Source organism: Barbus barbus (genome assembly GCF_936440315.1).
Source record: "Barbus barbus genome assembly, chromosome: 39".
Lineage (NCBI taxonomy): Eukaryota > Metazoa > Chordata > Actinopteri > Cypriniformes > Cyprinidae > Barbus > Barbus barbus.
In genome coordinates this window covers 13,568,530-13,582,958 of record NC_136717.1, presented here as the reverse complement: position 1 = coordinate 13,582,958, position 14,429 = coordinate 13,568,530, and the positions used below count along the sequence as shown (strand labels likewise).

The following is a 14,429-nucleotide window of genomic DNA, read 5'->3' as shown; positions in this document are numbered from 1 at the left end:
TATCTGTTGGGTTTTGATTGTTGCTTGAAAACAAAATGGGTGTTTGATACCAGAATGCACCAGAAGTTGTGATGTCAGCTAAAAGGAAAGTCATTTTAGAAACAAATTAAGTTATTAACCCTTGAGTAGTTCCAAACCTGTATGAATGTCTTTGTTCTGCCGAACACAAAGGAAGATATTCTGAAGAATGTGGGAAACAGAGCAGTTCTGGGGCACCATTGACTTCCATAGTATTTTTTTCCTACTATGGAAGTCAATGGTGCCCCAAAACAGCTTGGTTACAAACTTTCTACAAAATATCTTCCCTTGTGTTCGGCAGAATAAAGAAATTCATACAGGTTTGGAACTACTTGAGGGTGAGCAAATGATGACAGAATTTTCATTTTTGGGTGAACTATCCCTTTAAATTTTGACAAAAGACTATGAATAGAACTATTTTGTCTATTTAGAACAACATAAACCAACAACTCGTTCCTAATAAGACCAGGTAAATAGACTGGATTTTGATTCTATGTTAACTTTAAAGGATGGATAAGCGATTTCTGGAAGCCAATGTTGATATTTGAAATCACCAAAACAAACACGCCCCTATACCCCAAAAGGGTCTCGCCCCTATTTTGATAGATCCACCCCACATATACGTAGCCTACGCAACCCAGGCAATGATTAGTTCTGTGAAATATAAGCCGCTTTTCCACCGAAATTACCTGGAACAATATGTCCCAGGACCTTTTTTTCCCCCAGACCTGTTGCTGTCTGCCTTTCCATCGCGGTCTAAACAACCAAGTACGTAAATTTCGTAAATTTCAGCTCGCCTTGGCTGCTGCAATCTTCCTCACTGTATTTACAGATGAAATATATCAAAGATTACCTGTTAGATGTACCCAAAACTAATTATATCTTATGTTTAACCACTACAGAGACATCAGAGCCAGCAGCAAATGTCAGAAAGACTAGCCGAGGTTATGCTCCTCTCTTCGGGATACATGAGCACTGAGCGCCCGGTGATCACGTGGAGCTCACGTCTCCAAAATCGGCGAAGCACATTTTCAAATAGGCGCTGTTTTTATAAATAAACCACAGATTTGAGTTTTAAACAATTACATTCTCGCCTGAAATACACGCATCCAGTGTAGGCAGACTTTAGCTGTTGCGTCACGGCACGTCCAGTGTAGACACAGTGTTACTCAACTATCAAGAAGAAACAAAGCAACCTCGGCTCCTATCGCAGGCTTTCCGCTCCTTGAGTTCTCTCCAGCGCTGGAAAGCTGATCCGATATTTACACGGGTCCTACTTCTTTTGCCTTATCGTTCCACAGACATTTTCCTCTTTTGTTTTTTATTCGCCATCTCTATCTTTCTGTCGCTCGGCTCGGCTGTTTACTGAACGCTCTCTCCTCCATATCATGCATAGCCACGCCCCTTACTGCTGATTGGCTACAAGTTTGTTTTGGTACTCGGCCCAGACTCAGTTTTCTAAAATGTTTTTGAAAAATCACTTACCCTGCCTTTAACTTGTTAGATCAGGTACAAGCTCACAACACAGATCAGACACAGGCCTAAGGACATCAGACTGTGATTTACATATTACCAAATTCTGTCTCAACCCCAACCAATCTCAAGCAAGGAGTGGAATCTGATTGCTTGAATTTGACAGATGATTGCTTCTACGCTTTGAGCTATTCTTGTGTCCAATCTGTCATAGAAAGGGACTATATCTGTTTAAAGATGTTGTGAAACACACTAAAACCCAAGTTTAATCCCAGCAAATGAGGCTACAGGATGGAGAGCACAGTCAAACAACTCTGATACATTCGCAAGAGAGCAGACAGGTACGGCATCTGAAGGTAAGCTTTATTACATAATCTTATGGTGATTGATAAAAAAAGATAGGGTTTCACATGCTTGAGTTTGAAATAATATGATCAGGTGATAGGCTCTGCTCAACTAAAAATAACTCACAGGACACAGGTGGCACATCAGGATTTGATGACCACTTGTCTGGCACTAGCAGCATTGCTGGTGTTATAAAACCACAAAACATGTTGTGAATTCAAAAGATTACACAATTTACCGTTTATAATTTCAATGAAAAATTTTATGGGACAGCTCACAAATTTTGGTATCACTTTATCACCCTCATATCTTTTTAAACTTGTATGACTTTCTTTCTTCTGCAGTATTTAATTTTTTTTTAGCTGGTAACAGTTTTGGACACAGATGTGTGTGTGTGTGTGTGTGTGTGTGTGTGTGTGTGTGTGTGTGTGTGTGTGTGTGCTATTCTATTTTTCTGTGAGTTTCACTTAAGAACCGGATCAGTCATATACTTGATTGATTGATTGATTTTTGGATTGGATCAACGTGATTCATTTAAAAGATCTGACTCAAATGAATAATTCATTCACGAATAGGATGTCGCGAACGGAACATGCCAAAAATAAAGATTTTCGGAAAAAGCGACTTAAATGTCATCTGTTCATCACGTTTCATGTATTTTATCTCCATGAAATGTTGTAACGTGTCATATGAACTCCTTTTGATACTTCTGTGTTCTATTTTGAGGCTTGACAACTTCGTTTAGTCACTATTCAATGTCGCTGCATAGTAAAGAAATTCTCCAAAATGTATTTTTGAACAAGCCCTTTAACTTAACACGCCGCCACTGAAACGCGACGCAACGGCCGCCGTCTGACGCATGTGTATCTACCACGACTGTATCCAAAATAGCGAATACGAGCGTTCCTGTGTAGACGCGTCCAGTAAGACGCAAACTTGTGGCTCGAAGAGTGCCAGTCTATCTTACGCTCTTGGAAAGCAAAAACTTAAAAGCATTTTGCAATTATAGCCAACAAAAATGTTGATTGTAAGAAGTGCAACAACTCAGAATTCATAACAATAATAGCAAGTTTTGTGCTGCCTACTTACAGAAGGGAGTCGGGAAACTGTATAGCGCTTCCACAGCTGAATAAAGACAGAAGTAGAAGAATAGTAGCGGGCAATCTGAGCGCATCCATTATTCTTCTGACTGACATCCAACAGACGAGTTTCTCCCACTAAAATCCACTGAAGTGACCCTCCTAAAGCAGCTGAGCTGCCGCCATGAGCGCCGCTACTTCCACAAACAAATCTCAGATGCGTTTGGTCCCTCCAGCTACTTCTGCCTTTGCCCTGTTGAATTAGTTCAGATGTTTATCCAGAGATGTCGAGACTGGCAGGGGGAGTCCGGTGCGGGGCGTTTCCGTGTCTCTCCGGTTTGGCAGTACGTTAAGAGTCTGTTTTAGACTGTGAGCGCTGTGTCGGATCAGTTTCCACACCACACGCCCCCCTCCCATCTGCGCGCGATCTTCATCACGCGTGTCGCTCCATACAAGGAGCTCGCGCGCACAGTAGATAGGCAACGCGCTGCGAAGCATCATGAGCTTAAATAGCTTTGAATGACAAGAAAGTTAGAGTTTCATCAGATAGACAGACAGACACAGACAGACAGACAGACAGACAGACAGACAGACAGACAGACAGATAGATAGATAGATAGATAGATAGATAGATAGATAGATAGATAGATAGATAGATAGATAGATAGATAGATAGATAGATAGATAGATAGATAGATAGATACAGACAGACAGAGAGACAGATAGATAGACAGACAGACAGACAGACAGACAGACAGACAGACAGACAGACAGACAGACAGATAGATAGATAGACAGACAGACAGACAGACAGACAGACAGACAGACAGACAGACAGACAGACAGACAGACAGACAGATAGATAGATAGATAGATAGATAGATAGATAGATAGATAGATAGATAGATAGATAGATAGATTTTTGAACTTTTAAAGACTGACACTGTAAAGCAAATATCTCAGTTCTTAAAAAAGGTGTCTATATCAAATGGCAAAGAGGAAAGAAATCTTCCATGACAATATAAATAGATTTTTAATAACTTTCTTGCAGGTTAGATTGCTCCCATAAGGTTATGATTTCTATGTTATGAAAAGATATGCAGTGTTCGCTGTCTGGATCCAGCTGAGGGGAGGTGAGCTCACCGGAGCGCTGCATTTACGGAGCAAATAAGCAGCTAACTCTGATCTAAGCAAATATGAGGATTTACACTAGGGCGTATTTGAAGAACTGTGTGATTGTGTGTGTGCATGTGCATGTGTTAGCACTTTGAATATGTGAGGTGGTGTATTTACTGTAAACCAAAGGAGGAGATATGGAGCGACCACATAATGCATCTGTAGGACATAAGGACATCTAACAGACAGATAATATTTATAAGACCCTACAGCATATATGACTTTCAATTAAATTAATGTATCTATAAAATGCACCATTTATTTATTTATTGTGAAGTCACCTTCTGATGTGTTTTTGTTTCCTGAATGTGAGACGCACAGGTCGCAGCAGTACATGTAGACAGAAACTCATTCTCATAAAAGCATCCTCACAGATCCAGCAGCAGCCTCATAACCTCATTTTAAGTGGATTACAGGGCTTTAGTTAGATTAGGTGGTATTAGTAAGAAGAAGCAACATCCAACACAAACGCAAACAATACAGAAGAGTGACATTGAGAACAGTATCAAGAACTACTGCTTGCACTATACTGTACGAGAAGAGTTTATCAACAAGGACACATATTGTTTTTTTTGTTTTTTTTTTGGCCAAAATCTGGATTCTGGATAAAGCAGAAATTATTATGTTTTGTCTGATAATCTCTAAATACCTGTTATTATTAATCAGTAACTATTTATAACAAGGTCTCATTTATTAGCATTGCTAATTTGTTTAACCTTTGTTGATGTCAATTAACAAAAATGTTCACGTTAGTTCATAGTGCTTTAACTAATGTTAACAGATACAAGTTTGATTTTACAAATGCATTAATAAATGTTGAGATTAACATTAGATTATTAAATGCTATATGGATTTAACGTTAACAAATGAAACCTTATTGAAAAGTTTTAGCTTAAATTCTATACCATTTTGTATACATAAAATGTAAAATACTAAAAACTACAATTACAAATAAATTATTAAATAAACAACAAATTTAGGCATTTAGGCATCACAACATAACATCATAATGTCTAGTATGAAATACAGATATTAGTTTAATGTTTAAAACTATGATTGTATGTGACACAGTATGAGAAGAATAAACTAAATAAATAAAATATTTATATAAAATATTAAAAGTAATCAAAATGTAGTAATCAAAAAGGGAGCATGCACAATTAAATACAAAACATCAGCCAATATAACCCACCATTGATTAAAAAAACCCTCTAATAATTAGCCACACTGCAATCAATCATACAAATCTTACTTAGTATTTTTGTCTTATGTTTTCCAGTATAATGTCTGTTGTTTTCTATTAAAAAATTACCAATATGTTGTGAGTTTAGCTTAAAACAAGGTCAAATATCTCCCAATGGCAATTCCTTAGAAATTAAGTTCTTTTTTCCTATATACCTCATTTTTTACTTTTACTTTTACTTAAAATATAACTGACTTTTAATACATTTTCCAGAAACAAGACTATATGTTAAATCATTTTGTTTCTCAAGTAAATGTGTCTTGACTTAAGAATGTTAAGATATTTGTACAGGAAAACAAGACAAAAATACTAAGAAAAATGATTTGTTTGCTGTGCAGTAGCCAATAAGGTACAGATATATGATGCATCTGCAATTGTCAGGGTCTCTATCACTGTACAGGGAGAAGACAGCATGTTTTTTTGTTTGTTTTTTTCCTGATATGCATATATGGGGTCATCAAGAGTTCATGGTTCATGTGAGCTGCAGGCAGGTAGGGCAAACACTATACACACTATCCACAGATTAACTGATCTCAGTCGTTTCCTAGCAACACAACACTATATTCACAGCCACAGGAGTCGCCCGAGTTAGTCCAACTCTGAAGCTGAAGAGGCCGCACTCTTTAAAAGGCAGAAGATGAATGAGAGTAAGTCAGCAAAAGAGAAAAAGAGCAAGGGAAGCACAGAGAGACAAAAGAATAAAGAGGAATGTGGAAAATAAATAAAATAGATAACATGCCCTGTCAGTGAGGTACGTCTACACAACTTGCACTAAATGACCTCATACAACCTGGCAGGCGATGCCAAAGAGAACACTGTTGTACATTTACTGACATCAGGGCTGTTATGGATCCCTCTGTTGGGATTACATTGAGTGATGCTGGTGGGTTTTATTGCCACTTGGAAATGGTACAACTGTTGGGGGAGGTAGAGATTATGGGGGTAAAATATGAGCGAGTGCTTTGTTTTTTCTCTGTGGTTTCTCTTAATGCTCCGTCCCTTTCATGCAAGATGTTTTTAGATGGATGATTATGATATAAAAGTGAAAGTAACCCATAAGCTTCATATTACTCTATATTAGACTCCTAACCTCACACTATCCTGCAGGGTTGGGCAAAATTCGATAATAGTCGATAATTTGGCTGTATTAAAAATAAAACAAATAAACAAATCGTTATATCTTTATCATAAATAAATACATATGTAAAATATAAATGCATCAATGTCAGATTTATTTATTAATAAGAATCTTGCGGCCTTCTATATTGATTCTATATTGAATGTTATTTTATTAATTGGTGAAAATATGCTAGAGTTCAGGGTTTATGGTTATTTATTTATTCAAGATTTTTTTATGAGTAAAAAGAACAGTAAAAGAACAGCATTTGATTGAAATAGAAATATTTTAATCGATTAATCCATGCTTGCTGAATAAAAGTGTTAATTTCTTTTAAAAAAAATCTTGCTGTTCCTAATCCTTTCACTGATAATGTATAAAATATTTTTTTAATAGTTTCTTTCATTCTATTATTGTCCCTGTCTGTAAGGCAGATAAACCTATTAATTTCATTGCCTTTTAAACCAGAATTAGAGTTGAACATGAATTTTAGAATTCAGAAACGGAACTGTAATGTAAAAGTCATTCTCAATTTGATTCTGAATTTTAGAAGTGTTATCCTATAGCCTGATACAAGTCAGTTTTGCAAACATCCTCAAAGCAAAGTAGCTGCAGTACATGATTTCAGTTCATTGTTTAGATTGCTGAAATACTATGAAAGTCATAAATTATAAATGCAGACCTAGAAAAAATAAACAGGACTTTGTGCATGACAGTCTGAATCTGCATATGATGATAATAATAAGTTCAGTATATATTTAGACCTGGTGTCTTGCTTTAATTTTTAATGTAGTCATTTGGCAGGCCAAATCAGCCTTATGCTCTGTCTCTGTCCTAGTAACTAATGATTGTGTGTTAATATTTAATATTGGCCTAATAATTTTCCTTGCTTAGCTCTTTAGATGTAGGTAGATCCATTTGGGAACCATTTCCTTTGAGGAATACTAACTTTATTATATTAAATGATGCAGTTTTGTTTTAGATCTTTCCCCAAAATAATATCAATTGTGGCCATCTATGTGGGGCACCGTGTGTCACCCCAACTGAGTTTATTCCCCCCTGAATCAACACCCAGAGCTGATATATAAGCAGGTTTTAGTTAACTAGGTTGCTCTCCAGCAAAAAAAAAGTTTTTTTTCTTAAAATGTTAAACAGCAGGTTAAACCTGCTTCTTATTTTCACTTTACATGACAGAAAGAAAAATAAATTGGAAAATGCATGCAAACAAACATTTTTGTCTAAAGGCAATGTGAATGTTTGGACATGAACTGACTTGCGTGTCAGAAACACATGCGTTGGGTATGGTGGCGGGCATCTCTGTCCTTTTACTTGGCTGCCCTTCTTGCAGTTTTAGGCCTCAGGATTGTAGAGATTGTAACAATTAAATAAAAAATAATTTTTCATTTCAGAATATGTATTATTACAGCATATGGTATTTATTGCAGAAACACATTTTCAATTAATTCAATTTAAAATTAAAAGAATACTACAAAGAAATGGTGTTAAAAAATCACGCCTTTCCTCCACTCATGGTTTGCCAAGTGTAATTTATTAATTAATCTGTCCCATGGAGATTGTTTCCAAGGCAACTGAGGACATCTACATTTTAACTGAGTCCCATAAGTTACATAAGAGTTTGGGAATGTTAACTGATTGGTTTGTTGCCAGATAAGCATGTGAGATGTAAATGCATATGATTACCTCAAAGTCTTACAGATTATTCTTGCTCATACAGTCAATAAAATCCTAATGCCCTTAAAGTTTTCAAAAAAATTCTGTTAAAAAAATATTCGCAAATTGTGCCAAAAACTATTTCTAATTTGGCAATGCAGCCATCCGGTTAGCAGGATCGTTTTTGGAAATACTTGCGCTGAGAATACAGATGGAGCCACAGAATGACGAAAATCTAGCAGAAAAAAACTGGCCACCCTGATGTGACCTGGTTGCAGTCACACAGCTCTGCCTGCAACCAGGACACCGGAAAAAGAGATGCAGCTCTAACATGGCAAGCAGAAAGAACATCACAGCCTACTGGCTAATGTTGTGCTGATTCCCTTCTGGTTTTGATTTATTTATAATTCACCTAAAAAGACGGCAGATGCTAGAAAAACAATATTCATGCTAAAGTAAAAGGCAGTTATTAATGTCTGAAAAAAAACATAACACTTAAATACTACAATATGATTTATCTTGCCACTAGTTGACTCATTAAGAGAGAAAAAACATGCTAGCGAGCTTCTTGTACCACAAAATCAACAGAAGCTGTCGTCTGAATCATACAGTTGATCTAAAGCACTTCGTGTAACTTCACACCACATGACAGGTGCACATGCTCAACAGGTGTCATTACTGCCACTTAGTCAATATGCAACATTTTCAGGGTTTCAGATCTTAGTAATGGGAATCGCACATTTTAAAGATTCAGACAGGAGAAGGAGGTTTTTAACATGTTGAGAAAGTGATATGTTAGCATTGCCATTCATCTCATTGACAGTAAAAGCCTGGAAATACTCAAAATTGTTAACTAAAAGTAAAGTTATTTGTTTTTGTATAACTCAGTAGATATAGAAAAACAATGTTTTTCCATTGACTTTTGGATTAATGTAGAAAATAAGCTCTGTGGCTAACAAAAGTTCATGATTTTTACAGGTTTCATTCATGAAAATAATCTTCATTGATAAACATAACTTTTATGAATTACACTGAAGTCGCATGACTTCAACGTTACCACAACTTAAAATGAAAATCATAAATGTTGGCAACTAACTGAAATAACGTACTAATAAAAACAACAAAACAAGCCTAATAAAACAAAAGTGCATCAAAAATGACTAAAAATTAAACAAATTCAAATGAAAACTGAAAATACAAAACTAAAAACCAATTTAAAATACACTCTAAATGTAAATTATACCAAATAACACTGGTTTTTAGTTAATTGCCAGAGCTATAAATGCCATGTGATTTATCACTCTAGAGCTGCAGGAAATGACATCATGACATGTGGGAAGTCGTGGCCTAATGGTTAGAGAGCTGGACTTGTAATCCAAAGGTTGCGGGTTCGAGTCTCCGGCCGGCAGGGATTGTAGGTGGGGGGAGTGAATGTCCAGCGCTCTCTCCACCCTCAATACCACGACTGAGGTGCCCCTGAGCAAGGCACCGAACCCCCAACTGCTCCCCGGGCGCTGCAGCATAAAATGGCTGCCCACTGCTCCGGGTGTATGTTCACGGTGTGTGTGTGTTCACTGCTGTGTGTGTGCACGTTGGATGGGTTAAATGCAGAGCACGAATTCAGAGTATGGGTCACCATACTTGGCTGAATGTCACGTCACTTCACTTCACATGGATGATACTAACCATACTAAATTGTAATTTGTGCACACAAACATCACAGATGCATCCCTATTCTGTTTGTATTGTATTTTGAGATTGGATTTGCGAGGTCTGACATTCTTAAATCTAGTTTTAAAAAGCATAGATCTCACTGTATCTGCTGCTGTTCATGTAAGACTGAATTTATCTGTAAACATCAGTAAACATAGGATGGGTTAAACGCAGAGCACCAATTTCGAGTATGGGTCACCATACTTGACAATACGTCACGACTTTACTTTACTTTACTTTACTTTAAAGGCCTGCTTATTCAATAAGAGCCCAGATGGGCCGGTTGTTTATCCAGGCAGCTGAGATGTAATTGTGTTACTATGTCTAATGGCTCACTTCATACTGAGCATCACATGCTAAGGAAGAAAGAAAGCATGCGGACAGTCAGGCAAGGGAGTGGCAAGCTAGATTAAACACTGGCTTGAGCTTTAAACTCAGATCCAGCAAGCCTAGATCTTCATACTGGTCTAAGCAGAAATAACCTCTATCACCTCTATTTGAACATTTCTCAGCTAATGAAGGGTGGTGACCGTGGAGAAACATATTGTGCATAAACAAAGGAACAACAGGGCTTTAATTGTCAGCAGCGTGAGGTTTGTTTGTGTGACTCATCAAAGCCAAAGTGAAGAGCATCAATGCAGATCTTTGATAAACAAACAGCTCTTTAGAAGTCCACATCTGAACCTTTGAAGAGAGAGACACAATGCTGATAAAAAAAAGAGACAGACAGATGTCCCCTGATCAAAGTGGACACCCACAAAATCTCCTCCGTCCTTTATTGTCTCTCTCGCCGCCTCTGACAAATCTATTAAGTTATGTAACCGAAATGAAAATAAATCAAGAGTTCACTGTCCTTCATTGAGTCACAGCTCTGAATCTGCCTCACGAGAACACTCTATATAAACACTTGAAAAAGGAATCAAATAGCAGCATATTCCAAAACATACATGTCAAGTCGGGCATCCAGTGAGTCAGTTTTTCAAATAATCAATCAAACAACCAATAAGCCATCAAAACAAATGGGATTGTCATCCATCATAAGTAACTAAAAGGGGTCAAATAAAATGACAACATATAAAATATAAGCAAAAAACAAGCACGTCAATTGACCCTTTGCAGGGAGTTTGATTGGCAGGTGATCTGACCAATCATAACGCAGAATCTGCCATTTTGTCCAACAAACAAACCAGACAGGAGAGTAGATTAACGTTGGTGGACTTGAACTTGAAAAATGGTGTGTATTGATGTCTTTCAGTGGTTTAAACAAGATACCCTCTGATGTTCATTCATGTTTATTTCGTGCTATAATTAGTATAGAGGTAGAAGTGATCGGTGCACGTGCTGCTTGAACTGAGGCGCTACAGTGATCTGTCACGACACATTAAAGAGCCACAAAACAGCATTTATTGCTTGAATTTCTTACAAAATGACAAAATTTGAAAGCTTAGACCATGTTTCATACTAGAAGCAACCATGCCCTGTCTTGTCTGTTGGTGCGTTGTCAGTTTTCTCTTTGCTCTACGAAGTATTTTTCACTGAGTGAGAACGTGTGTGGTGTGAGAGCATTGTCGGACACAGAAACAGTAAGTAAGGGAGGCGGGTCTTTGCGAAGGGTCAATTGAAAACACACCCTTTCCTGAATATATCAGAAACAACTGCTATGAACACAAACTAATTACAAGAATTAACAATGAAATAAAATTGATGTGCATCATGGGAAATTAATTACCTCATCTGATGCTATCATAGGGAACTGCAGTGATGACATTTTTTTTATAGGCCAACATGGAAGTTAAAATTATGTTTTTCCATTGACTTTTGGATTATTGCAGAAAATTAGCTCTGTGACCTACAAATGTTCATGATTTCTACAGATTTCATTCATGAAAATAATCTTCATAAATAAACTTAACTTTTATGAATTACATTTAGGTTGCATGACTTCAACCTTACCACAACTAAGCTTCTAACTCTTCCATTCTTTATTTAAAATATACAAGTTGGAAAATTTCAGATCTTGTTTTAACCACAGACCATATTTCTAGCATTTAAACAAAAACACGTTCCAAAAACTAGCTGACTTCAGTATGATGGTCCAGACGTGCTTAAATGCTAACTTGTTTGCAAGCTTTAGGATTTATTCCTTAAGCACTCTATGAAAGTAAATGCTAATGCTTCGAGCTACATGTATGTCATGTCAGAAATGTGCCAGAATGCAGTTCATAACAATAAAAATATATTATACTCTCACCATTGCATGAAAGGGCTATATAGCTGAAATTTACCGTAAAATGTATTCTTCTAGATTTTTCTCTGTCATGTCAACGGCCTTCATGGTGGAGAAAGAGTTTGAAGAGATTCTTCCTGAGAATGTTAAGCCATAGATGTTTTAACTAGCTACCAGAATAAATAAATTTAGTAGCAACTATATTGCCCCCTTAATTACTGGAATAATGACAATACAAGGACTGTGCACTTGCAATGCATTTCTACTTCCGAATGCACTGTTTAGGCCTAATATAAAGCAGAAACATCACACATATGACGGGACTGTGGTAAACAAACACTTTGACATTTGATGAAATTCATAAAAGACCGTTTTAAGACTCTAGCTCCGCTTCTCCAGTCAGGACACACACGATACGGCTGACTGTTTCAGCCCTTGATTGCAGACAGATGTCTGCAGCTCGCAGCTCTCAACAGCAGATGTGCCTCGTCTGGCAGACACCAGCAGAGGAAGCTCAGGATCACAGATCCTACGCTATAAAGATCTCAGCATCTCATTGAGAGATAAATGTCCTGTACGACAAGGGACTTGCCAACCAAGCCTCGTCTGATTACACAGCAAAACAGTTGTGGCTATACAGCACAAACTAATTTTCTGCATGACAATGGATGAATATAACATGCAATAAGACGAGATCCGCTTGAGACTGAATCACTGTCTTGCATAAGCAGCGATCTCCCTCTGGCTCTCTTGGGTATGTGTCATAGACATACTGAGATAACACATACATAAATCTACTCATCCATATCCACCTCTCTCTATTTTTCCCATGAGATTTAGAGCGCTGTGGGCAATAATATCTTTAAGCTGAAGAGTTGCTAACTTTTTCATTTTTATTAAAAAAACAAGCCTCACTGAGGTTAAGGGACACATATTTAGTCTTACTTTGAATTAAACGCTCTCAAACATCATTCTCACTCATAGAAGACTTTGATAGTGACAGATGGCGTCGCACCCCAGCTGCAGACACAGCATATAAATAAGAGGAGCTCGCTGGGCCTCAGCAGGTGGAGAGAAAGGTGTGATCCATCATGGCAGTCCGATGCCCCACCGAGGTACTCGCACACATCTGTCACAGCGCGAGAACACCCCAGTAGACCCAGAGAACCAACCAACACCTGTCTGTCTGCTGGAGGAAACTTCTGTCACCTGTCCTCAGACCTGAAAAACTTTGGACTGAGGTGGAAACAGCGGGCCAAATAACCAATGAATTGTCAGGTTTAGCTGGTTTACAGCTAGATTATATTAGATTGAACACAATCCCTATTGAAAAAAAACAGCGTATGCTGGTTAGGTATGTTTTGAAGCAGCATGGCAGCTGGTTTCAGCTGGTCTTGAGCTGGTCCTGAGCAGGAGCTATCAGCACATGACCAGCTTAAATCAGCTAAGGACACGAACATGACCATCATGCTTCAAATCATACCTAACCAGCATATGCTGTTTTTTTCAACAGGGATGATAAACGTTACGTTGGTAATGAATTAAGAGACATACAGGATTACTTAAGCAAAAAATTAATAAAAATCTCTACAGCTTCATGCTCTTTTCCACATCACACATTCACTTTCATAGTGAATATACAAAAAAAAAAAAAGTGTTTCCAGAAAGGACTGTGTCTCACGGTGCACACAGCAGGGAGGAACAACGAACACGCAGACGAGGGTGTAACTCAAAATAACAGTCTCTACGCAGGGCAGACACAGACACAGACACAGACACAGACACAGACACAGACACAGACACAGACACAGACACAGACACAGACACAGACACAGACACAGACACAGACACAGACACAGACACAGACACAGACACAGACACAGACAGGAACACCGGGGAGTAACGAGTAGACCAGACGACATCAAACTGAACAGACAGGACTATAAATACACAGGATAATCATAGATAACGAGACAAACACAGCTGGATAAGAATTAACTAATGATCACATTAAACAAGGACAGGAAACAAGCCAAATATGGACACAAGAGGTGGGAACACATGACACACACGACAGAGGACTGACACTATGCACTATATATTCCATGTTCAGTGACTTTACTAGAAAATTATTGATTACTGCAGAAATAAGCCATGCAATTTCATTTTATAGTTTGAAGCCACATTTTTCTGCATTGCTTTGGATGTTATTTGAGTTATTTGGGGATTTTATGTTTATAATGTTTAGTATTTTGTTATTATTTAATACATTTTTTGTTTGATTTTGTAGTTATTCAATTTGTATAGATTGTACAGCACTTTGGTATAACATTTTTTATTCTTAAATGTGCTTTAGAAATAAACTTA

General features: G+C 37.5%; 1 protein-coding gene across 1 annotated transcript in view; it reads right to left on the bottom strand.

Annotated features, from left to right (window-relative positions):
* The window catches only part of LOC306858653 (voltage-dependent calcium channel subunit alpha-2/delta-1-like), a 94,366-nt gene extending 91,082 nt beyond the window's left edge, over nucleotides 1–3,284 (bottom strand). Inside the window, exon 1 of the mRNA XM_079399277.1 lies at nucleotides 2,926–3,284. Within this exon, the coding sequence (XP_079255403.1) occupies nucleotides 2,926–3,032 (107 nt within the window). The 5' untranslated portion in view covers nucleotides 3,033–3,284. The remainder of the gene's footprint in view (nucleotides 1–2,925) is intronic.
* Between the last annotated feature and the right edge of the window lie 11,145 nt (nucleotides 3,285–14,429).